The sequence below is a fragment of the Aplidium turbinatum genome, chromosome 6 (genome assembly GCF_918807975.1).
Source record: "Aplidium turbinatum chromosome 6, kaAplTurb1.1, whole genome shotgun sequence".
Lineage (NCBI taxonomy): Eukaryota > Metazoa > Chordata > Ascidiacea > Aplousobranchia > Polyclinidae > Aplidium > Aplidium turbinatum.
In genome coordinates, this window is record NC_137477.1 from 18,509,499 (window position 1) to 18,536,342 (window position 26,844).

General features: G+C 39.5%; 1 protein-coding gene across 2 annotated transcripts in view; it reads right to left on the reverse strand.

Moving 5' to 3' along the window:
* Positions 1-14,512: 14,512 nt before the first annotated feature.
* The window catches only part of LOC145771885 (uncharacterized), a 35,620-nt gene continuing 23,288 nt past the window's right edge, over positions 14,513-26,844 (reverse strand). For both annotated transcript variants that reach the window (XM_082583637.1, XM_082583636.1), the window contains exons 16-19: positions 26,028-26,170; positions 25,548-25,707; positions 16,351-16,434; positions 14,513-15,674 (exon numbers count right to left, since the gene is read on the reverse strand). In XM_082583637.1, the coding sequence (XP_082439763.1) occupies positions 15,436-15,674; positions 16,351-16,434; positions 25,548-25,707; positions 26,028-26,170 (626 nt within the window). In that variant the 3' untranslated portion in view covers positions 14,513-15,435. The remainder of the gene's footprint in view (positions 15,675-16,350; positions 16,435-25,547; positions 25,708-26,027; positions 26,171-26,844) is intronic.

A 26,844-nucleotide genomic window follows, 5' to 3' on the forward strand; every position in this document is an offset into this window, starting at 1 on the left:
CCTACAGTTTTGCGCCCTCCTCCAAAATACCAAACCTGCATATCTCAAAAACTGCTTGAGCTAGAGATACAGTTTTTGTGTCAAAAGATGCAGAAAGCATGATTTCCTATCTGCTTTCTGAACAGTGATTGCGTCTATCTTGAGTAGAAAAGCAGTTATTTAGAAAAAATCTGTTTTCGGTATTCTAGCACAAAACAGTGCTAAACAAGTATTGTGGCCCAAACTATTCAATAAACAAAGTTCATAAACTAACCTGTAAAACTGGTAAAGCAATAAACGAAATAAGTATTCCTAAACTTTTATGCATTCATGCATAGCTAAAATGCCCGTTTTTATCATATTCCTTGGAGAAACTCCTGAGCGTGGAATCCGCTTTCAAGCTTCAGGTGCTATGCATCGCACTTGTTGGATGGCGAAGGCGATTTATGCAAAAAGCTTGGTCTGCATTTATGGTATCTGTCCGAAGAAATGGTTGGACTAGCCTTGTTTGACTCTCGTTTGTCTGTGGAAAGTAAAAAGCTAATGATGGCAACCATGTTAGATGAAACAGGAAAACGTCCACCAAGGAGACCAAGCATCAAAGTAGATGCGTTTCTTAGCAATAAGGGTCTAGAACAGTATTGCACTCTAATTCAAAATGGTTTCTTCAGCTGTTGGGTGAAGATGAAGCAATAAATATACTTTCAAAGGATCCTGCTCATTGGACTGAAGAATGTGCATTTATTCAAGCTTTACACATGGCGAAGGGACTTTCAGTTTAGTGAATGACAGAGCAGAGAGAGGGGTTGCTCTAAGTCTAATCCAGGATTTTAACAAAATCTTAACTGAAGATGAGTACCAACTTCAGTTTCTTTTGCAAGTTGTTACTGAACACAGGAAAAGTTTGTTTCCAAATTCCAACAAGAACAATATTGTCGATTCTTCTTCGTTTAAACCTTCTTTGTTACTCCAGGGGTCAAGGGCTCTGTCTTTTACCACTCTTGGGCAGTGGCGATGTGGTTTAGATGCTTGAGCAGATGTCGAGCAGCAATCCTTTGATTTGTCCATTGATCCATTGATTCGTCATCCAGTTCAAGCAGACCACGCACACCATTTGGCGCAGTTACAGATGGTGTGGTCTGTGGTTTGTTCCTCTTTGCCACACTCACAGATTGCGAATGGAGCCATCCCCCATTTGTGCATGTTAGAGCAGAATAGTCTGACTCTAGTAGGCTAGCCCAGTACGCAGGCGGTTGAGCTGCACCCAAGCCTTCCTTGGCAAATTATGCATTCCGGTTGGATGGGGGCTGGTGTCGAAGATACAACTTTAGAGTCTTGAGGATTTTTTCTTCCACTCTGAGCTCCATTTGTTGTCCTCCCAGGTAGCCGCGCTGATGGATTGGTCTTCAGCGGTTTTCATCAGGAGTTGTGCGTCACATACAAATGGTTGTCTCGATTTCAGTTGCCGAGGATGCTCGATTGCTCACTCACAGACTCGTAGAGACTTGAGTGGAGCAAGTGGTTGGGGTCCGTAGTGCGGCGAGAAAGAGACAGGATGGCTTCTTCGCGATGAAACTCAGCTGGTTGGTTGCCTGCAAGGACAGGGAAATTGTCCGATGGTGTAGGTCGTAGACATCCTGTCACGATATGCAAGGCAATATGTAAAATATTGTCGATAATATCGCTTCTTCCAGTACTGACCAGAATTACATTTTGAAATGAATATCGCTACCAGTGTCCCCTCTAAGGTGCAAAAATTAAGACAAAAAAACGAAATTCCGTATACGGTTTTGTGGTCACAAAAAAGGTTGTAAAATCAAGATTTGGTCAAATGAGTTTTTTCTAAATAACTGCTTTTCTACTCAAGATAGATGCATTCAATGTTCAGAAAGCAGACAGAAAACCATGTTTTCTGCATCTTTTAACACAAAAACTGTATCTCTAGCTCAAGTGGTTTTCGAGATACACAGATTTGGTATTTCGAGGGAGGGCACAGAACTTTAGGGGGGGAGGGCCACCTCTAAATCAACTTCAAATTTTAAAAAAATTTGCAAGAGTTATTTTTTCTGACAACCTCACCATTTGAAAGGGTGTCCCAAGCAAAATTCAAAAACTCAATTTTAAGAGCCACCCTAATATACATATAAGGAGGGGCCCACAAATCGTTCAATCGTACTATTTCTTATACAGTACAGTAACTGTAATAACTCCTTAGATTTTGGCCCTTCAAAAGCTGCTTTTTGTATTTGAAATTACTGCTGAAGTCCCAAGTTTTCAAACAAGGGTTAAATATAGTTATACTATGTTGTTAGAGTGCATATCAAGCATAATGCAGAGAAAATTTAAAAAAAATGTAAATTTTATGCTAAAAATAACACCTTTTTTGTTAAAACTATATCATGAAGAAGTTTAGTTATGTCAAAAGTTTAATTATGTACAAGCAATCAAATTTGGGCATCATTTGATACCAATGTGAAGTGTTTGTGATAAGTAGTTCAAGAAATATCTTGAAAAATCTGGATTTTTTTAGGCGCGCCCCCCAAATTTTTCAGTTTGCACTTGGGGGGGGGTAACTTTAATATTTTCACATAAAACTTTTTTTAGTGTGTTATCTGATGACCTGTAGCATACTTTTCAGGTGTACTCACACAAAAACAATTTTTAAGCACCCCCCTACTTCAACAACGCTAAGTGATCATTTTTGTATTGTTGCAAGTTTAATTCTATTTACTTGTGCTATCGTTATTTTTATTTTGTATTTTAGCCTCCAAGCACGCAGATTTGGCAGCCGAGAAGGAGCTCCCGGTAGGCCACGATAGCTGCCAAAAAAAAACGAGTATTTAGACCTGTAGGCTACTGTGTTGCAAAATTTTGTGCCGTAAATATTATTTGAGGCAAAAATGAAAGATTATAATTAGGCTAAGAGCGAATAGCAGAAATTGTTATATTGGAAAATGTGCAGTAGCTTAGGCCTACATGACTTTAAAAGGGCACCATTGCCCCCCCTGCCTCTCCATCTGCAGAAAAATTGAGGGCAGGGGGGGCATCCGCCCCCCTGCCCCTCCGCTTCCGGCGCCCCTGGGCCTCAGTGTTAGTTTTTGTAGTGTAGGCCTAACTGAATATCTGAGAATGAACATTCATGACGAATTAAATATTTAGACAACTATTATTCCATGTTAACACTGGATTTTGGTCCTGCAACGTTAAAATTAAGATTGTTCATGACTTCTAAACATTAAATGGATGTATGATCACGACATAGGCGAAGCACAATTTGACAGATTTTTGTTTTTGATTTGTTTTGGAAATGCTCTCAGAGTGCACCAAATTGGAAGTGTTTTTCAAAAATTTCTGGGGGAGTCCCCCCAGACCCCCCGCTGGAAGTGTTGCCCGGCAACACGCCTTCGGGCTTCGCCGGATGATTACGCCCTTCGTGCCTACTACCTTGCTGCAGCATATTTCCAAGTTGCTTTCCCAACGGTTTAAGCCACCGAACCTCACTGAAAATGAAAAAGTAAGTTCTGGTGCTACTTCTAAGCTTCAACTAATCGCTGCTTAGCGATATTACTTAACTTTCAATTGTTGCTGACTGAATCCAAAATGAGCCAGGTGTTCCAGACGGTTGTTCGCCTGGTCAAACGTCATGTAGAAACCGTTCGGGTCTACTGAATATTACGTCATGGAAATTCCTAAAACATGAGCCAAAATTGCACCATCGTCCGTAAGACCTGTGTCAAACCGGTTTAAACCTGTTTCAGTTTGAAACCTGTTTGGACATGAAATGTTGCGTCGCGCTACTGCTGGCGTGCCTTTGAGTTATCACAAATTTTTCTGATTCATTCTCGAAGTTGTGTGTTGGAAGTCGGTCGCACATTTAACTGGTTTATTTGGTGCTTGCTAGCTGGACAAATTCTCCGTCTTTTATCCAAGTAATCTGTATCGTAGTGACAGTTTTAGAGGTGTATCGCGTTGCACACCATTTCGATAGCCGCGGGCTAATTTTACAGAAATACACTGTTTGAAAAGAAGTTCAAGTGTGTGTTTCTTCGGTCATTATATACAGACGAACGGATTCGGGAACTTTATGTTAAAATTTTCCCACGAAGAGATTATGGTTTACCGCTGTGACCACCAGGAGAGTTGCAATGTTGCTTTTGCAACGTCACAATTCCATTGTTTAACAATGGCTACAGTAAAAGAGAAACTCCTTTTTGATCTTTGTCAGGGATTATTGTATTGGGCGCAAATTAGATTTTGAGGAAAATGTAGGGGAGACTTGGGTAAGTTGGCCCAGCAAAATGTAAAATTGAATTTGTGAGCTAATAACAAAACTTATGTAAAAGCGAATGCTATTGAAGAGTAGAGAATTTATCACTCTAAAAGTGGACATATTCTTGCATCAAACCAACATTGTTAGGTATATAATTTTTGAAGTTTTCCGAAAAAAATAACATGGACCATCTTGCCGCCTGTGCAGATAATTTGGCCCACCATGGAAGGTAAGTTGGCCACGTGGCCAACGTGTCCATTTCTCGGTATACTAAACAGTAAAAAAGCTCTCTTTCTCCTCAACTATACTTTCTTTCTAATTATTGCTTGGTTTATACAGGCATACATACATTGTATGCATTCATGTATCGGTATGGTTTATAATATAGTCTACTATCATAATGCAGTATTTTACCTCATTACCTCAGTAAACTATTAGGCTACATGAATACACCGAATAAACTTTCGATAATAACGAAGGCTGTATCCAATATCATGTAGTTGAAATGACATGCCTTTATATTCCTAATTATACTGAAAGGTAGGACCTTGTTTGCAGTACAAACCCCGTTTTGCATAGGTACCAATATCGGAACACTTTTTAATGTATCTCCGAAGCGAGGTACGTTTTAGACCGTCGCTTGAGAAGTGGTTACATATTTTTCTTTGACTTACACCATTCCTCAATATCTTTAGCCTTCTTAATACACCTGCTGAGACACATGTCCACGATTGTTTTTTTCATTTAATTACTTACCATTATTACAATATGGGTTAGGAATAAGTTGTCGCAATCTGTGGCATAAAAACGATGTTGAGAAGTGAATTATTGTTATTGATCGTTTAATGCTGATGTAAAGCCGTGATTTACTTACTTTGAATACTTGATACTTTAATCTTGAAAAAATAAGTCATCTTATTAATTAGTCCATTTTCATTCTATAGGCTATAATACCTCATGAAGGCAAGTTGGCCATGGTGGCCAACGTACCCACCCACGAAATGGGCCAACTTCCCTGCATGGCAGCCATGTTGTAAAAAATAACATTTATGTCAAACTATCGCGCTTCCAACAACGGCTTTACTGTCAAAGTGAGCCTTAATAACTACTCTAGCGCTGCACTCACTGAATAATAACTTTTCTTATATAGTAAGAAAAAACTCACTCGACATCTAAAAAATTCTAAAATCCAAAAAAATTAAAAATCACAAATTTTCATACAAAAATTGTGCTCACATGTTTATATTGCTTGATAGAGCCTCCCAACCTGGTGATAAGGTAGTTTCAACAGCATTTTTTCGGTAAGCGTATGATACGTCACCGTAACTATTGTACTTAAAAAAATTATTTCGAGTGGGCCAACTTGCCCATTGGGCCAACTTGCCCATTGGGCCAACTTACCTGAGTCTCCCCTAAGGCACAAATTTCAAATTTTACCAACCGATTTTTGCGCCCCTATCAATGTGGCGCCCATGGCTCGAGCCATGCCTGCCATACCCTAGGTACGCTACTGCTTGTACAGTGTACACTGTACAGCTTTAATGTAAAATCTTCAAATTCATTTATTTATTTCTCTTAGATGTAGCCTATAATTCTATGAGGACACTATGTGATGTTGAAAACGTTGAATTTAGTAGTTTTTTTTGTGTGTTTAATAAAAAATGTTAAATCCGTTAACGTTAGGCTACGGATTGAGTGTTATATGTATCTGGTAGCCTACAACATGTCAAGCTCTCTATCAAGGCTCAAATATAACATCTTGTTAAAATATAATCAAATTAATCATCTGACCAATATTTATTCATTAACTTTTGCATTCACCACTTGCCTTGCTTTGCCTAGCATTCACCACTTGCCTAGCAGAGGTGAACGAAGTCACTTATTTTTTTCACTCTGGCTGCGCTCCTGCTCCGAAAGTATTCACTCCGGCTCCTGCTCCAAAATTCATTTTGAAGTGAAATAAGCGTGAAACTACCTTTTTGAAATAGTTTTAAAAAAACACAAAAAAGCCTAAAAATACCCGGGCTTTTTTAAAAAAACCTAGCGGGTTGGACTTTAAAAAAAAGCCCTTTTTTCAACCCTGCTTTTGCTACACTATGCCCCCTCCCCGGGACAGGAGAATAACCAACTTTCATGATTTAATTTAGGGTGTTTTTAACATAACATTTGCACGTAAAGTATTAAATTACAACTTTGGACACAGCAATGCATTCACTTACCTTTCCGGGCCCATTTTCTACATTCGGGCCCCCCGGGATTATAAATAATAACAACTTTTATGCTTGAACTTAGTCGCTTGGGATGGTTTTAACCAAACATGTTTGTGGTAAACTATAAAATCACAATTTCGGGCCCCCAAACAATCGCAGTCCAGGGCCCCCAAGGGTACGCCGTATCCTCCGTACTCCCCTTTCATAGGCCTTGCGTAGCCTACGGGTCGAATGCTATCCTTTCAGTTACCATTGCATAGCCACACGTCATCTTGACCGGTTGAATCTTTATTCTTAGATACAGAAAGCCCCTATAAACTTATTCATGATAGTTTAGCATACTTTTAGAGGCTTTGAATCACTGCGACGCAAGCCAGGCTCGATTACTAAGATTGACAGAGTGAAATGTCTGCTTGTCGAAGTTTTGTTATAGGCCCACACACATAGGCGTAGCCAGGGAGGGGGGGGCGAAAGGGGCCATGCCCCCCCAAAAATTTTCAAAGTTTGGATTCTGAAGTTGAACATTTGTTGAAAATATAGCCTAATATAATTTGTATAAATTTATATCGTTTTCCAAGGACTTGTTTTAGACATACAGAAAGACATCAATAAATTTTGCAAATCGTAAATCGCGCAAAGGTTACGCGATTTACGCTTCTTTTAACTAATCTGTTGAGGCAAATTCAGAATCACTCACTCTGTTGGGTTTTTGTGTAGCTGAGTTTTTTGTATTCTCTATAATTTTAGCCGCAGTTTTTGCCCGTTCGTGTGTAACAGCTACCTTTAATAAATTAATATCTGTTTATCTGCCTATAAATTTCACACAAATATCACCCTGAAAGTGTTTCCAGAAAGCGCTATTCTCCATTATTTGAGTGTAATTTTGCAAAAATTTTCCGGGGGAGCATGCCCCCGGAGTCCTCTAGAATACGCGTGCCTTCGGCACGCTTTAACCCCCCACCAGCTTAATTGCTTCCCTTGCCCAACTCACCAGGATACGCCACTGCACATCAGGTGGCGATGTCTTTAATCAAACACTTCGTCGTTCTCTTCAATTCATCAAATAGTTGCCCCCCCCCCCCAATTTTTTTTTTGGCTACGCCACTGCCTACACAGTGCTGTATTCGAGGGTAGGCTTATACGGCGATATACGCAGTATACTCTCTGCTTTTTCGAGCAACTAATAGTATATCCTCTGGTTTTCCAAAGAGAGTGCCTATGCTATCCTAACTGATTACTAATGTATGATGTTCTGCAAGAATTATCCGTGTTATCCATTGAACTTCAGTCTCGAAGTACAACTTTACCTACAGCCGAATTTTTAAAAAAAAAGACAATACGAATTGTTGAGAATTTCAAGGAAAATCCGGGAGAAAAATCACAGTTGGTTTTAGCAGCGAAGGATAATTTAATGTTCAGAAACATTCATCTGATCATGATCTAATACAGAATTCTAAAATGGTACCAATTAACGCGAATCAATTTATTCAGAGCATTGTTAACAGAATGCAAATGAGACTTTGCACGATTGCCGACACTAACAATGTTCAGCTACCGTACTGACTGATATTGCTAACTTGCAACCTGAAAAAATGATAGAAGAAAATTTGCGTCATGGAGAAGCAGAGCGTAGGGCCGTAGCAACAAAGAACGTGGCTCCCTCCGAGCATTATTCCGGGGCCCCTTACAACGCAGAAACTGGAATGCGGTATTTATTCTACACAAAATGCAGGGTTCATTTTATGTAGCCTATACACAGTAGATGGCACAGTTCCGCTGACCGCTAACTAGCAAAGCTAACGCTTTGGCGAGCAGATAAGCATTTTCGCTAATATTTTGAAATTTTAGCGGACTCGTTAGCGAAAGGAAAGTTATTGGAAATCCGCTGATTTCTTTGTTGAAAGCTAACTTTTACGTTAGCTGCGCCCACACTGTGTATACATAGGTCTAACAGTCTACAGTAACAGTGTGTACATGTATTCCATAATTACGCAAAGCGCTTCTTTCGAGCCTTGTTCTGCGCAAATTGTTACAGAATTCTGTGGTGGCCGAGTGGTTAGTGTGTTGGGCTCGCAGTCGAGAGCCTGCATGTTCGACTCCAGCCACCCGCACTTGCTGTTGTTTCTCTGAGCAAGAAACTTTACGATAATTGCCTCTACCCAGTCATCGATTTCGAGTAATGGGTAGTACCAAATTTAAGTCATAAGCAGAGTAGACAACCGGAAACAGACATTGCCGTCGGCTGCAGCGTGGGTCAGGTGTACGTCGGAAGGCGTACACCGATGCATAGCGCTCAAGTCCGCTTTCCCGCAATGCAGGATAAAGATAAACAAACAAACAAAAAAAAAAAAGTTTAATCAATGCATCATAGTTCAGGGATCTCGCAATCCTAATTTCAATTGGGGATAATTGCAATAGCATAAAGCCTGTAGCTGTAACTATATGTCATGGTATTCTTGATCAGTTTCATTCTGCTGAGAAGGCTGTTCTTGATTATGTACGTTAAAAGATTACTTGCCGTGACAAGTCCTGTCTTTGTCTCGATGACATAGATAAAACGATTCAATTCCATTATTAGTTCGTTGGCATCAATGTCTCCCATTTTTCTTTTTAAATTTTGCAGTTATTCTCCAGTTTATTTTCTCGGAGACACTTCTTCAGGCTTTTCGCGTTATACAGAAATCGAAACAACTTGTAGGCCTACCACTCCACGAGTTGGTCAAAGAACGAAGAAACAGAAGATATGGCCTGATCAGTGAGAACAAGAAAATATTGCGATTTGAATTTTTCTTCAGCAGAAAGACGACTCGAGTCATCAGCACATTCGTAATCAAACATTCTCTTTCACAGTGTTGTTGTTAGCTCTTGTCACAGCGAGTAGAAGGCAGATCACGATTGAAAGAGCTTTGTAGGGCAACCAGCAGAATTGGCACGTTTTAGCTTGTTGGTGGCGGTCTTTGAAAGTTCTTTAATTTGATGAATATTTTCGCAGTCGCAGCACAGCGGTTAGGATTATTAGGCACCGCCCAAACATTTTTGGGGCCCTCATTCCTTGTGGGGCCCCCTCCGGTCGGAGGGATCGGAGGGCGCTTGCTACGCCTCTGCGCAAAGGTGAGAAGAATTTGTAGACGCTTTGACATTGATAAAATACAGTCAATCCAAGGATTAAGAGACTTTAGTGAAAAAGTTGAAAGTGTGCCCAATAATTTGAAGCCTCTCTTGACAGCTATTTTAACTTTACCTTGTTCGACAGCAGAATGTGAACGTGGTTTCAGTTTAATGAACAATATTATCACAGGTTTAAGAGCATCTTTGCTCATTGATAATGTGAGCTGTTTGATGTTTATTAATTGCAATGGACCACCTGTGGCTCAATCAGGCCCGTAGCCAGCCGGGGGCCAGGGGGGCCTCTCCCCCCCTGGAAAAATCCCAATATTCTCGAACAGCAGCTACAATTATAATGATTGAATTTTTTCGGCCCCCCTTAAAAAAGTTGGCCCCCCTTGCTCTGCGGTCTGGCTACGGCCCTGGGCTCAATTTACCGCTAAAAAATATGTAAGATCCTGGCTGCTAAACCACCGATCAGCTAAGGATACTAGATCTCAAATTTGTAAAGAGTATAAAGATATAGATTCCTCTCGGCAGGCTGTTTGGAATGTAGGCCTATTCATAGAAAAATAAACAATTTGGTATACCTTTCGTCCAATTTTGATAATTCATGTTATGGTAGATCAAGATTAGTATTTTGCAAGTTGTGTATTATCATTTTGGCAAATCTGACAGTAGCCTATACCCTGTGCTTTTTTTTACGAATACAGCACTGGGCTGGGCCTACATACAGTATGAAAATTATTTAATTTCGAACCAGAGCTGCTTAATCTTGAGGTTTTTGTACTGGCTTTTGTGTAAACACTTGTTTCCAGAAGTTACTTATTTAGTGGCTAAAGTCATCTATGTTGTTACCGTCGCTTCCTTTGCAATATTATTGGAAACCATAGGCTAGTAGTGGAGTAGCCTAGTAGTTTGCGCGTGCAGTGACGTGGCAGCACCATATGCCGCACTTGGATATGGTATTGGTGAAAACTACCGCTCCCTCACAGCAACAATACCTTTCAAATGTGCAATAAGCTGATGGAAATTTCCATAATAACAAAAACTAACCTCCCGTAGGCCTACCAGTTTTACAAAATAAATTCGGAAACAAGAATTGCTGGGCTACATTTTTTTAGAGTAGCGACTGCAGTAGCGACGCTACTTTTTCCCCCAAGGTAGCAGAGAGGCTTGGTAGCTTGCTTGTACAAATGTTTAGCTACCAAAGAAAAAATTCAAGACAAATACAAATACGGTACATAATTGATTCACATAGCCTACTGTAAACAACATTTTGTTAACTTTTGCAGCACATCCAGCACCGCAGCATTCATTTGGCATAATGTAACCTAGGCCTTTTGGCTACTAGTTAGTTGATAAAAAAGATTTCTAGCCTAAGCCTACTAGGCTACCAGGTGTAGCTCAGAGTAATGCGAGTTTTTGGACTAAAATTTGCTCGTAGTTGTCTCATTGCTCCCCTTTACAACCATCGACAGGATTAAGTTATATAGGCCTATCAAATACCGGTGGGCTACTGAATGTTTTATTCAGTAGATTAAACTTATTCATTAATTATGTTATCTGTCTTTTTTGGTGCCCCACAAACCTGCTGCCCTTGAATTTTTCCACAACTTTTCTCACCGGGTAGTTCAGTTGTTTTTATTTCTGACCATCACAGCAAAAACAATAGCCTACACCAGTGCTCTTCAACCGGGTATAGGCTACTGTATACCCAAGTGTATACTAGATCAAAACTAGGGTATACAGCTGGAGAAGGGTATACGAAGGGTATAGCCTACAGCTAAGATCTGTGATAGTGGAAGTCACAATAGAGGTACGGTGGCTATCGCGAGGGAAAGTTCTTTCCCGTGTTTGAACTTCGCGAACAATTAGGGGCATTTTACACTGAACACGGAGACCCAAGGGCTTCCAAGTTTCGTGACATATTCTAGATTGCAAAATTGGCATACTTGGCGTCGATTTTTGGTCGTTTGAACCAAGTGAACATCAGTCTTCAAGGGAGAGGGGGTGATATATTTCGGTCAACTAGCAAGATCAATGCGCTGAAGATGAAAATTGCACTCTGGAAAGAGAATGGTTTGTCGAGAAACTTCAATGACTTTCCTGCATTAAGTCAATACATGAAAGAGCCCAGCTAGGAGTTTGAGGACGTTTCTACTGAAGATAACTTGTCTGCCTTTATTGTTGGTCGCCTGAAATTACTTGCCGACAATTTGACTAGGTATTTTCCTGAAGATAACGACCAATGTTTAGAAGCAAACTCGTGGATTATCCAACCATTTAATGACGAACCAACTGAGGATGAGGAATTATTGGAACTACGGGCTGATTTAAATCAAAAATACTCATTCCGAGAAGTGGATTACACAGAATGTTGGGTTTCTCTTCTTTAATTTCCCGAATACAAAAATCTCGCGCAAAAAGCCATTGATGTCTTGGTGCAGATGCCTACCACTTATTTGTGTGAAGAAGGATTTTCCAGTCTTGTTGAGATCAAGTCAAACAAACGAAACCAATGACGAAACTCGATACGACATTGATTCTTTAATGCGGGGAGGAATAGAGAAAGAGCTAACACCACGTTATGTCCAACTTGCCGAAACAATGTGTAGCGGACAACGGGTAACTTAACTTATCCGCCCATACCTAGCTGTGATACTAGCCTACAGCGACATTTCGGGCACAAAAATGTGGCAGAAATGATCCGAGAACGAGGTCTGTACTTCTTTATTACAAGTAGGATTTTATTGTCACCACATAACTTAAAAGATTGCAATCGTCTTTCCACAACAGAACGTAATCCAAATTATAAGTCCAACCCAGGAAACTGCACACTGAACGTTGACTAGCGGAGCCAGAATTAATATCACTACTGTGCCAAAATCATATTATTGTGAACTGCACCAAAATTATACAGTACTCTGACGTACTACTTACACCAAAAGTAAAATTCTCTGTCTGTGAGTGATGAATTGTAGGCCAGAACGCGATATACATAGTCGCTGAGGAATGAAGCATCTGTAAGCTAAAACGTTGAAAAGACGAAAAATTACGCATATGTGATTGAAAGGTGCCGGTTGCAAGAATGCGTTTAGCTGATTGGCATACGATTTCTCGAGGCAAGCAGATTCCTAATCATACTTCAGGAAGCCCAAAGCACACTTGCCAAACTACATGAATTACTTGACTTACTGGGTAACATTACATATATGCAACAGAACGATAATTTCAAGGCGGTAACAGGCGTTTAAGAAAAGTTGAAAAGACCTAAGGTGAAAATCCCGAAGCACAATTGTAAATTTTACGACCGTAACAAACCTAAGGAAATAAAAACCTAAGGAAAGTTGAAAAGACCTAAGGTGAAGCGCAGGGCGCTACAAATGCAACAACAAGCTAGCCATTAAATCAACTTCAATTTTGACGCTTTTTGCACTTTTGCATGCGTAGTTTCTTGTGCCCAGTTCAAGACTACTATAATCACTTTACCAAACAATTATTTAATTATTAGTTTTTTTTACTTCCTGTGCACAATTAAACATTGCTACTTGTGAGGTATACAAAGTTATTAAAAATTGAAAAAAGGTGTACCACGGACAAACAGGTTGAAGAGCACTGGCCTACACGACAACATAGCAAAGGTTGAGAAAAAGGTAAAAGCAACAAAACGCGAACATTAAAACGTGCTTGTGATCGAAATAAGTTAATTGAAAGAAATTTGGCACGGTCGCAACACTTTCAGAAAATTTTAAGATAGAAAGGAAAATATAAAAAAGAAAATGTTAGCCACTGGTGACGTGTTTTATAAAATGCAAGCTTGCTGTGTGAGTGTGAGCCATAGACGTCACGGATCTGTCAGTAGACGCCACTTTTTAAGTCCTAAGCTGAATGCTGGACCAACACTGACCGCTACTGGATGAAAAGCTATTTTAGCGAGGCCTAAATTGAACTGTCTTTGCTAAAATTACTCTTTCATAGACTATCACTGTTTCTTTTGTACAACCATATGATTAAGATATCGTGACAGACAAGCAAATAGATAAATCTGTTGTTGTCAAAGCGTCATATTGCCACAAACTTGGTGAGTTTTCATTTGCATGATCACAGAAAGTGCAAATAATTTTTGGTTTTTGAATTTTTATTCACGGACTGATAAAGCCTTTGTTATTCCTGGCAGTTTTGCATACTTGTAGTCTTTTGACCCAGGGCCGGTTATCAAGATAGGCAGAGTGAAGTTTCCCGATTGTTATTGCTCATGCGTTGCTCAAGCGCACACCCCGAGAGCCGAACAAGCGCCGCGTGATTTTGAGTCGGCGCGTAACCACTGAGGTAAAGGCACCAATCGGGAACATCCACATCTGAATGAAATTTTACGCTTTTAAGTTCACTTTTTGTCACTGCTACCTTTTTTTTGTAGACCCCTAAAATGTTGTCGCAAGTGATACAGTACTAGACAATTTATTATGAATTTTTTTTGGACAATTTTACAGCAAATCTCAATTTTTTTGTTTTTCCGATAACTGAGAGCTCGGAAATAATTGTAATGGTGGCCCAAAGCAAAGAAGCTTCCATTCTACACAATCGGTATTTAACAGCGCCACATTATGACGTCATAATAGACGTCACAAAGGCTCAACTGAAACTTGCGCCATTATGACGTCACAATCCGGCATTATTATGTGATGTTGAATACCGATGTTGGAGAATTGCAGCTTCTTTGCTTTGAACCACCATTACTTTTATTGTAGTGCTCTCAGTTATAAAAAAAAGATCTGAAATTTCCTGTAAAATTGTCCAAAAAAAATAAAATCCATAATAATTTGTCCAGTACTGTATTATGTTTTTTTGCTTTGATCGTGGCGAAATAAAAAACGTGACGCTGAAGCTACATTCTCTTTACATGACAAAGGTGGCAGATTTAAACATGTTGCCCTACAAATTCAAAGAACGTCATCACTTTATTTTCATACAACTGTTATGAATGCAAAATACAATCAAAGGTAACAAGATTGAAACAATGGAAAAGCGACGGTATCTTCAAATAACTTATTTTTAATAAACAGAAAATAGCAAAAAAAATCTGATGCCTTATAGGCTATCCAATAAAAGTGCAAACAAAACTGAAAAGAGCAGATCACGACCAAATTAATTAACCTAGGCTCAGGCTAGAAAAAAGTTGCAAAAAAACTATTAAGACTACTCATCTTTAGCATTTACCTGTAGGCCCATAGCCTCGTTTTTGAAACTACGTTCGTAATCGTATGATCAATCATACGGCCTAACGAAATATTTACAATCAACAATCGTTTCAAACATTATAGACTGATTTGACAATCTGAACAGTTTTCTATTCAATTTAAAGGATTAAAATATTTTTGTAGCTTATTTACAATTGCTTGCAAATCAAATTACATTCAATCGATACAAACCACAGATTTTTTTTTATGAGACTTCAAAAAATAAATTAGTAGGATGAGTAAGTTCAAAGCGATCATCTTCAAGTGAATGCAGTAGCAAATTTGACATATTTTAAGCTACCTTCATAAACATAAAAGAAATAAACTTGAAAAAAAATATAGACCTAATGAGAATAAGCTCACTTTTATGAATTCAAGACATTCAAAACATCTTTGGTGCAGAAAGTAGTTTTGTACACTTGTAAACTGCTAGTTAAGCTGATCAGCGAGACTTCTTTGCTGCCTGGCGATCATCGGAATTATCAGTTGAGAGACTACATTTGTTTTGTCGCTGTTTTTGGCATTCGGGATTTGGTTTCACTACTCCACTGTCAGAGGTTTATAAAATGTGGGTTTAAACGAAAAAATGCTATAAAATGTTGGCTTAAACGTACTTCATGCTTGAGCCTTCCTACTTCTTTTTCAAAAAACCTTTTAAAAAATCTTGAGAACTTGTTGGAGATGCTGCGGTCACCGTATTTCTAGGTGAGACCCCTACAAATGACGTTGACATCTCGCTGTCATTGTTTTCGAGTGGTGAGGTGAAAGGGATTTGCTCAGGGCGGACAGGCGACGTGAGATTTTCAAGCTCACTTCTTATCTCGGATATCTCATCAAAAGTACGATAAATGTTTTCGTTGTCTGCACCACCTGTGAGGCAGCCATAACAAAGATAATGGTTAGTTGAACTTGTAGCCTATGCCTTTTTCAGAGATTTCAAAAATAGTATAGTCTATCAGTAAACTAATATTTGTTTATAAAAAATAAAATATCTTCTTTTAGCAATTAGATCTTTCAACAACTTTAGCTATTTTAAACACTCAATATAGAAAAAGTTACATCGTGGAAAAGCATGTTGCAGTTTGATTTATCCTGTTGAAATTTGATGAGGTTCTAATGCTTAACCTGAGGTGTTCACACAAGCCAGGAGATTAATTCTTTTCAGCACTGAATGTTAAAAAGGGTCTTACTGGCTGGATGCTCTTCTACTGTCATAGTATTGAGTGCATCAGCAATCAGCATGTTGGATTGGGTTATAGTTTATAATGTAACTTAATAAAGCATCGTTCTTATAAAGTAAGCTATTTTTGTGCACGAGTCATCATCGCAAGTGGATGTGTTTAGCCATGTATTGATGTAGGCTATTAATCGCAAATGCAATAACCGAATTTTATAACCTAATTGCAGTTGGCTACTTTACAATTATTTGAAGTATACGTTTATAATGATAAAGCCAGAGCTTATTAAACTGAAACTAAAACAAATATTTCGGAATTTGAATCAGCAGGCCTCAAGAGATGTTCATCCCAATGTATTTTGGCTTCACCTGATGAAGTAAACGCTTTTCTAGGACTAATGTTCCCGCTAGACGTCCCTGAAGAGCCAGAAAGATATGAGAACGGCTTTTCGCCTGTGGAAACAAAGATGAGTGTTTTGCTTTATCGCCAACGAAAGGACAAAGGTTGAATACAAAGCATATACCACCCAGCTCTGCGCTGTCAAATTAAAAGCTTCTACAAACTTATCAAAAGGTGAAAATCGTTCGTACATAAAAACAATGGCTAAGACAATTTTTATTTGTAAGTATATATCATGATGCTGGGTACAACATGCTTGAAAAGTCATAGCTTCCAACTCTGAGAGCGTCGAGTATTAGCTGATTGATTACTGGCGGCCTTGGCCAATGCAAGAAGGCAATACAAGATAAAAAGCAAAAAACAATTGCTTGTTACGAAACAAATTTTTAAGTAGACTAAAGAAAGTTTAAAACGCCCAGCTACATTCAAGGCGTCCAGTAAGAGCTATTGAGTCATCGGTTGCTTGACGAATGGTGTGAGCGCATGCAAAGAGTTCAGTTTGACATCAGAACGCAATTGCGTCTTTAGCAAGACACTCAATGACACGATTGAAGGTGGAAATTCAGATTAGCTTCCTTGCGTTTCCTTCCATTAAATCGATATAAAGCAACTTTTCTTGTTTTGTAAGTGTAGGGGAAGGTGGGGTTAGTTGAGTCAGTGGGTTAGTTGAGTCACGATTGTTTTCTGACTAACCAAGCATGACTTCGTGAAGATTAATTGCTAGAAACAATAAGCATTATGGGTAACTGCGTCCATCTTGCTTTAGCAGCCGTGCAAGTTATACAGGTTATACAGTCAGCAAAATACCATTTTTTGGACTAAAAAGTAAATATTTTCAGCTCAAAGTTGATTGGGATGCTGAAGCTATGCTAGGCGTAAGCGAACATAGCGTCAAAGTTTCATATAGTTTATAGCTATCTTAACCACAGTGAATTTGTGTAAGACCGATAAAGCTTTACGTATAGATAATATGTTCAATATTTGTCACGGGGTAGGATTGGGGTTGGTTGAGTCAATAGCTGCGGGGTTAGTTGAGGCAGTGACTCAACTAACCCTACCTCAAGTTGCAGGCTGCTGAAATCTTACTTCAAAATTTGAATTGCTAAACGCGCATTATTAAATCGGTTACTTGGACAAAATGAGCTATTATTTGATTAAAATTATTTATTAGGCCTACTTTTCTGTTTAGTTTTACACCCTCACACATCTCATAAATTACAGTCTTTGGACAGGGCTGTGTAGTGTGTATGGCCCGTTTAAGGCCTACTACAACAGAGCATTGAGTTCCTGGAAAATAAATAATCCTGGAAAGGTTTGTAGTATATATGATGTGGCTGGCATTACAAACCAAGCCTATGAAAATGCCTTTTCCCACAAAAATATTGCTGCCGGTTTTGAGACAACAGGGATATATCCTGCTGTGTACATAGACATTTTCACTGACATAGATTTTGCTCCATCAGAAATGACTAACCGACCTTTAGAGTTACGTGTTGGGATTCAAGCTGAAAGCTGTGGTTCAGAAATCAATGAACACACGGATCAGTGGTCAGCAACCTTCGAAACACCCAACATTAGTGCTGCACATCAAGCTTGTTCCAGCGTAACTCCTGCTCGAAATTTAGCTAGTTCAGAGACCACTTATGTGTCTCCAATGGAAATACTTCCAATTTTGCCAAATTTGGTTCGCGAAGCAATACAGTGTGGCCCGCGGGAAAAGCATGAAAAGTATTAGATTTCACGTCACTTTCGATAGAATGTGTGAAATTTGGGTCTTGGTGGTATGAAGACTTTTTTTAGAGAAATGGCATGAAGTAGGGCGAAATCGAGGAAAATTAGGGCCTGGTTGCAGTGAAGACCTATTTTTATTTTCTTAGAGAAACGACATAAAGTTAAGTCGGATAAAATAACCGAGAAAAATTTGGGTCTGGTTGCAGTGAAGATTCTTTTTTCAGGGAAAGACTGTTGAAACGGGGAAATTTGGGGTCATGTGGCCCGCCTGGTATTGTTAATAATTCTTGTGGCCCACGGTAGGCCTACAAAGTAGGTTATTTTCCACTCCTGAATACAATAAACGTTCATTGATGGTATATATCAGAGGTGCCAGATGGGGGAGGTGCCCAATACAGACCCCAAAAGTTATGCATCTCATGAATGCCATTGCGTCTCAACTAACCCCACCACCCACTGACTCAACTAACCCTGCCTGCGGGGTTGGTTGAGTCAAACGGTGCTCCATGTTTAAGGTAATAAAAATGGCAATTAAACATGAGATAGCATTTTGATAAATGGGTAGTAGCAAGCATACTTCATTACCTTTGTTTCACTTAGAGTTTCATAGGTGTATCTACAATAGGTAAAAAAATATAAGGAAAAATCTGAAGCATGACTCAACTAACCCCACCTTCCCCTACCGCGTGCGTTTTATATTTTTTCTAATGTGCCACAAGCTGAAAAAGTTTGAGAACCACTGGTGTAGAAACATTTTTTGCGTCGATGTCGTGAAAGAAAGGCAGAAGTTTTTGGTGTGTGTCAGCTGTAGGTGTTTTACAACACCAAGAAATAAACAAACTTTAGCCCAATGCACCATGCTTGAATATTTTAGGAAAATAATTTGTCATATGCTAATGGGGCTAGTTGGAAAATAGTGGGTGGGGTTAGTTGAAAAATTTTTGATACCAGTAGTGTTTCCGACAATGGTTCACCAAATCAAACGTCATATAAAACCGTTCAGGTCTACTGAGTCTTAGCGTATTATGTCATGGAATTTTTTCTAAAAAATGAGCCAAGATTGCACCATCGTTCGTAAGACTTGTATCACACCTGTTGAGAATTGCTTCACAATGTTTCACTATGACGTCACAGTAACTGCGTACGTGAGTTTGAGATATAGCAATGTATTCTAGCTTTGATTCTAGTCATTCGTAAAATGGTTGCTTGAAAGTTGGTAGCATATTTAACTGTTTGCTTAGTGCTTGTCAGCTGGACGAAAATTCCGTCTTTATCTAAGTAGTTTGGATTGTAGTGACAAGTTTTTAGTGGTGTACCGCGTTGCACTCCATTTTCGATAGCCGCGGGCTAATTTTACAGAAATACACTTTTTGAATAGACGTTTCAAAGGAGTGTTTCTTTCGGTCATTACATTCAGACGAACGGATCCGAGAATCTTATGTTACAATTTTCCCACGAAGAGATTATGGTTTACCGCTGTGACCATAAATAATAAAGACGGAGTTGTTGGTTAGTAGGCTACAGAAGCAAAGAAATAATAAAAGACGAAGTTGTTGGTTGGTAGGCTACAGAAGCAAAATAATAAAGAAGATTGTTGTTGGTTGGTATAGTCTACAGAAGCAAAAGATTAAAGCCGCTCTCTTCTCAGTTGGTGCAGAAGAACTTAAAGCACAAGAAAATTAAAGGCGTTTCTTTGTTGGTTTTGAAGAAAAAACAACATTGGCAAGAAAAAAGATTAAAGACAATCGATCTGTGCTTGAAGATTCAAGTGGACGAATCCAAGCAATTTTTGTGAAACTTTGGTCGGACTTGATATACCCGTACAACTACGGTATTGTGCATTTAAATTCTTTTTGTATATTTTACGGTCTTTGCAGTTAAGTGTTTTATAACTTAATAATTTTGTGTGTTTGTGTAACATAATTTTTTAATTGTTAAATTTAGCCCCAACATTTAATATGTCTACACTCGGTGGCGACAGGGACTCGGCCGCCGTCGACTCGACTAAGTTTAAGCCTGATGATGTTCTTTGCGGTCGGGCAGGCCATTCTGGGGAGGGACCCAGTAACGATGAGGCTAAGTCAGTTCGAGAGGCTCGGCATCTTAGAAGGGATATTTTGACTCAAATTGAGGAACTTTCTGTGGCCCTAGGTTCTTTGAATGATAAGCAGGAACTGTTAATTTTTCGATCTAACTTCTCTACTTTGGAAGAGAATTTACGGCATTTCCATGCTCTTTTGACTAAAATTTTCAACTCTGCAATTTTGGCAGAACTTCGTGATAGGGTAGATCCCGAATTTAACTCGTTAAAAAATAACTTTGAACAAAAAGAAAGTGAGTTCTCAGATATGCTGAACGCTGACATACATCCTGAGGATAGCGCCTCAAATGTAAGCACTAGGATGTCTAGGACTTCGTCTCGGATAGTGGCACAAATTAACCTGCAGCTAAGACGAGAAAAGCTCCAGATACAAGCTGAGGCTGCCGCGAGAGCTGAGGCCGAAGCGAGAGCTGCTGAGGCTGCCGCGAGAGCTGAGGCCATTCGAGCTGAGGCTGCCGCGAGAGCTGAGGCCGAAGCGAGAGCTGCTGAGGCCGCCGCGAGAGCTGCTGAGTTCGCACTCAAAGACGCACAGTTGAGGGCTGAACAACGTAAGGAGGTAGCTTTAGCTGAATATCGATCGGAGGTGGGCTCCCGGCGTAGCTCTAAGAAGGGATCTTCTAGGCATTCCAGAAGTGAACATCAATTGCAGTTTAATTTACATAGCCTTTTCCAGACGCCTGTTCAAACCGTGGGTGGACCAGTGCAATCCACACGTTTTCAAGCTGTTTTAGGATGTCTCGGGGCCGCGGCTAAGGGTCTTCCGAAGGCTCTAGAATCAAGGTCTGCGAATTATAACCGAACTCCTCCCCCAGAGCGTACAGGTCACAGGGCCGCTATCAGAAGTAACGTTTTGCCCCCTTTACAGTTTTCTGCGCCGCTAGTTTTTGATCGCCCAGCTACACGTAATTTGGGTGGCTGTGAGAGGCGTATCGCGTCTCCTGATTTTATCGTGTGTGAGGATCGTGATCGGGCTGTGCATGTGACTGACTCCCCTCAGCCCCTTAAGGGATATAGCTTGTCTTCTCCCGCTAAATCGAGTTCTCAACAACAGGATTGCTTTTTTGAATACCAAAATAATAGGACGTTTTTCGATAAGGCGGCCTTGATTGGTTACGATGGTAACAATATGCCATTTATCTTCTTTAAAAATCGTGTTACGGCCTTGATGGCAGCTTCGCCCTTTAAAGGGACTCGTTTGACTTTGTTACAAGCAGCTTGTGTTAAGACAGCTGCGCAAACGATTGCTAATTTGGTTTCTGACACTCCTGGCTTGTCAGAGGAAGACAGGATAGAAATGTCATTAGCTCGCTTGTCTCAACGTTTTGGAGTTCGTGGAGGTCTTTTCGCCGAACCAGAAATTAGAAAGTACCGCTATGGTAGCAAATTAACTTCGATCTCTTCCAGTGATTTGAAAGAGTTTAAAGATGAATTGTCGCTGAGTGATTTTTACTTGCCTATACTAGGTTTACAGATTTACGTGGGCAGGTTAATCCTATCTATTCCGATAATGGAAGCACCTTTCAGGCAGCATCTAAGAAGTTACCAGAGTTGATAAAATCAGCTGAATTTCACAACGCCCTGAAACAGAAGAAGATAAACTGGGATTTTATACCTCCGTATGCTCCGGCGCAAGGTGGCGCTTGGAAGGCAATGGTAAAACAATTTAAAATTGCATTTTTTCACATTTCGGACACTTCAATACGCAAGCCCAATTTTATTAAACTGCTTACGTACACAGGCAGTGCTGTTCGGATCGTGAACGAACGCCCTTTGGTACCTTTGAGTGACGACCCTAGGAATTTTACTGTCATCACCCCTGCCTCACTTTTGACCCCATACTTAGACCCACACTGTGCTATTGGGAAACCCAATGATCGTGACCAATTAAGAAGGGACTATCGGTTCAATTTGTCACTTTCTCAGCAGTTTTGGAGTAAATGGATAGATTTTTACTTGCCAGGGCTTCAGGGCCGGAAAAATGGCTAAACATTGCCGAGAATTTGGAGCCTGGTCAACTTGTAGTGGTGGGTTCTCTTCAAGACATTGGTAAAAGTGGGAAGTATCAACTTGGGAGGGTGCATGAGGTAGTTCCACAAATTAGGAAAGGGAAGCCTGTGGTTCGTAGAGCTAAAGTTGCCGTCTGCAACTATGATGAGAGTACGGGGAAAGTGAAAGTAGACTACGTGTTGAGGGATATCTCGTGCCTCGCCCACGTAAAGAACACTTAAGTGTTAGGGTTTGAGCCTGGTTTTGTCTGCGGTGGCCGACACTTGTCTGAGCCCAGAACAGTCGGTTGTTATCGCAGCAATTGCATATAGCGACATTTTAGCGTGTACCTATGGTACCAATTTCATGTATCGTCACGTATTATTCTTATTGCTGTTCATTCTTTGCATGCCCTTTGTATTTGCGTATTAACTTAAACGTGAGTGACTCAAACAATTTGTGTATCGTGTGTTTTTATTCATTGGCTCACAATTGTCGTCAATTCTTTTTTAGTTATGCCATGTCAGACTGTCATAACTAGGGGCCACTATGTTCCCAACAATAGTTCACCAAATCAAACGTCATATAAAACCGTTCAGGTCTACTGAATCTTAGCGTATTATGTCATGGAATTTTTCCCAAAAAATGAGCCAAGATTGCACCATCGTTCGTAAGACTTGTATCACACCTGTTGAGAATTGCTTCACAATGTTTCACTATGACGTCACAGTAACTGCGTACGTGAGTTTGAGATATAGCAATGTATTCTAGCTTTGATTCTAGTCATTCGTAAAATGGTTGCTTGAAAGTTGGTAGCATATTTAACTGTTTGCTTAGTGCTTGTCAGCTGGACGAAAATTCCGTCTTTATCTAAGTAGTTTGGATTGTAGTGACAAGTTTTTAGTGGTGTACCGCGTTGCACTCCATTTTCAATAGCCGCGGGCTAATTTTACAGAAATACACTTTTTGAATAGACGTTTCAAAGGAGTGTTTCTTTCGGTCATTACATTCAGACGAACGGATCCGAGAATCTTATGTTACAATTTTCCCACGAAGAGATTATGGTTTACCGCTGTGACCAAGTAGATGACAATGTAATATGATGCGAGTATATCGTCGTGGTATGGTAGTAGCCTACGTAGTATAAGCTCCAATGTACTTGTTTTAAGCAGATATACTGGTAAAATTACGGTACCGGTATCACAAGTTTTAAGAATGAGTTTATTAAAAAACGTTTTTACGGTGGTTAGGTGTAGAATTTATTGCATTTTGATTTCAAAGCAAGTAAACATACAATTTGCTTACAACCCCATGTAAATGTTTGTTGGTTGAAAAAAGAGTATGTAGTTAATTAGTGGGCAGTAAACTGACATTTTTCAACTAACCCCAGGCATGAGGTTAGTTGGAAAATCAATTGTATGTTTGTTTATTTTAAATTTGCATTAAAAGTTAAATTGACTGAATACTTATTTTTAGTTGTATGATAGGGGACAACATAGGTGATAATTTAAGCCGCTTCAAGTTGTCAGGTTATGCACCAATTGTTTTAAATTCCACTTTAAAGAAAACAAACTTTCCAACTCAACCCAATCTGCCCTAATAAAAGCCGTGATAACATCGCAAAAAACGTTTTTCGCTTCGGAAGTTTACGTTGGAACAGCAAAACTAAACATAACTGGATGTAGGCATGAAATTTATGCTTCCGAATATTTCAGAATCAAATTTGGTTAAATTTTGGATATGCTTTTGTTGAATACTTTTATGGGGGCGTGAGACTACATTGATTGTTCTGAGGGGGTCGCGATGGAAAAAAGGTTGAAAACCCCTGGTTTAGAGGGTCATTAGGTAAAGTATTACCATAGGTAGGCCTACCTACTATCCATTTTTTTCTTTTCAAAATCTTTTCCATTTGCTTCAAATTTGACAATAAAAATTGTGATTGTTTCCAAAACCAATTAGGCCTATGCGCCATCATCAGTGGCGTAGCCAAGGGGGAGAGGAGGTTTGGGGGTTTCAATCTCCTCCCTTTGGCACGCGTGTGACGTCACGATATTGAGAATGATGCTTTCAGTCTCTTTATGTCTCTAAAACAAAGTTTGCCTAATTTTAAACGAAACTGCATTAAAAGAGCGAGTTTTGCCAATACCAAACATTCAAATATCTCAGCCAGGAATTAGCAACAAGAAAACATAGAGATTTAGCTTTATTTCCGAAAAATGCCGAAGAAAACAGGATCTTCTCCTTTTACTATGCCACCGGACAGCACCATTATACAGGAATATTCATACCCACATTTGTGTTGAAAATGCTCTCAGAATGCACTAAATTCAAAGTAATTTTTCAAAATTTTCTGGGGAAGGCCCCCCCGCCGCTAGGTGTCGTCTTAAGCGAACTCTCCGACGGGCTTCGCCCGCCGGCCGTGAAAAACCCCCCATTCAAATTCCTGGCTGCGCCACTGGCCATTTTTCTGTTATGTTTATGTTATTTTGCAGTAAATAATTTCAATTTTTCATGTAGCCTATGTATTTTTATTGTTTTTTGTAGCTTGGTTTGCAAAAATAGGCCTTTCTCTAGTAAACAGCCTTAGGCCTACCTACAGTACCCTTAATCCGGTCCTGCTTGTAGAGGGTTTGAACCACTGACGCAGGCCTGGTCAGTGGTCACCTACTTGACAGACTGAAGTTTCTGCTCAATGTGTTTGTAAATTATTCCATGTAGCATTGTAGCTACTACCTGTGCTTACGAAAAGGGTGTAGGCCAAATGAAAGCACCTCTCTTCCAAGAAAATGTTTTATTTTTATTTTTTTTATTCATGTTACAAAGATTGGTTGGTAGTACACTCGCAAAATAAAAGCTCAACAAAGTTCCATTCATAATACAAATAGCTCTATTGCTGACGCCGAAACCGAGCGCGACTTTTTAAACCAAAGTTTCGAATGCAATCGCTTTTAACAACTTTTTGTGTTCAATAAATAATAATGCTCAGATGCATGGATTAAATAGTCAACAAACAAACAGAAGCTTGATACGACAAGTTGTAAAAATGCGAAAGAGCTTCCACCAAAAGAGGTTTCCTGCTGGTAACACTATTTTATTGCAGTGGCAATATGTTTTTAGTGGGTGCTCTTTTTGTGTAGTCACTATGTCTGCTTGATATAGCCTACATAATGTTTTGTACGAGTAACTCAACCAATGTTTAATTTATGTGCGCTGCGTAGTCTCTGATCCCTATTGTTATAAGTTAATTAAAATTCAAAAGCTGACAAATGAATACAATTGTAGCCAACAAAGCAAAGAACTCACAAAGCACGATGAATGTTGTGAAAAATAACTACAATCATTAGCTACCTGGTCTAGAAATATCAATGAGAGAAGGTCGTTTGTTTCTGTTATAATCTTCACCATTTGAAGCAATCGATTCTTGACTTGAGTGGGGGGTTTTAGTCGATTGTGGCACAGAAGGGCGACGTTTCTTCTTGGAAAATTCACCAGAAGCTTTGTTGTCGCTCTGACAAATTGGAAACACAAAACATAGTTTTGTTTTCTTAGTTATTCACTAAAAAAAAATTACACAACATTGTAGGATACGTTACTTACACAAAAACCAATATAAAACAAAGTCTGGCTAAGTTTATTAGCCTAATATTGTTAAATAGCCTACACAAGATATTGAAAAGCTAATATTTTAAATATTAAAAATACAAAGATGCCAACACAAGCGCAGATGCGGAATCAGCGCAAAACAATCGCCTAGAAACGTTCACTTGTACGAATGGTTAAAAAATTAGTAGGCCTAATAATAATTTGGTATCATTAACTCCAGATAACCTGCTTGGCTGCTTCAACATGAGCAAGAAGACTCAAAGCAGGACCGACAGCAGTAATTTTGGACAAATGCTTTTCTGGGTTACGATCATTTTCTGGCATTGATCCTTCTTGTTGTTTCAGATTTTCTTTCTGCGAGTAGCGGTCTACGAAATATAAATACGATGCGTAAGCAGAATGTGGAAAAAACATTAGGATTTGAAAATGTGTGCTAAAATTAAAAGAACATTAAATACAATCAAAATATATAGATTTAAAAGTAAATTACTGAGCCGATATAAACAAGGAGAATCAAGAGTGGACGATGTCTATGTAAGATTATTCTTTTGAATCATCACCGAGATCATCATCATCATAATCCATCGTCGGTTTGTTCCCCACTAGTGGGGGTGGCCGATTGTTTCCGCGCAGCAATTGTCTTAATCCCTTTTCTCCATTTCACCCTGTCCCTTGCATCTTCCTCCTTCAGTCCGACTTTTTTAAACTCATCCTTCACTTGTTGTTTCCACGTTCTTCTTGGACGACCGCGTTTCCTCTTCCCATCCACCTTTAGATCTAGTGCCTTTCTAATAAAACTTCCTTCCTCCCTCCTTATCACATGTCCATACCATCTTACTCCATTTGCCCTTGCCAGTTGGTCTATGGTCTCTCTCATCTCTAGCATATCCAACAATTCTTCAGTCCTTTTTTCCCTTCTCGTTTTCACCCCACACATTGCTCTCACCATTGACCTTTCCGTTCTTCTCAGGATTGCCAGTTCACTCTCTCTCAATACTCATGTCTCGCTACCATATAGCATTGCAGGCCGCACACAGCTCCG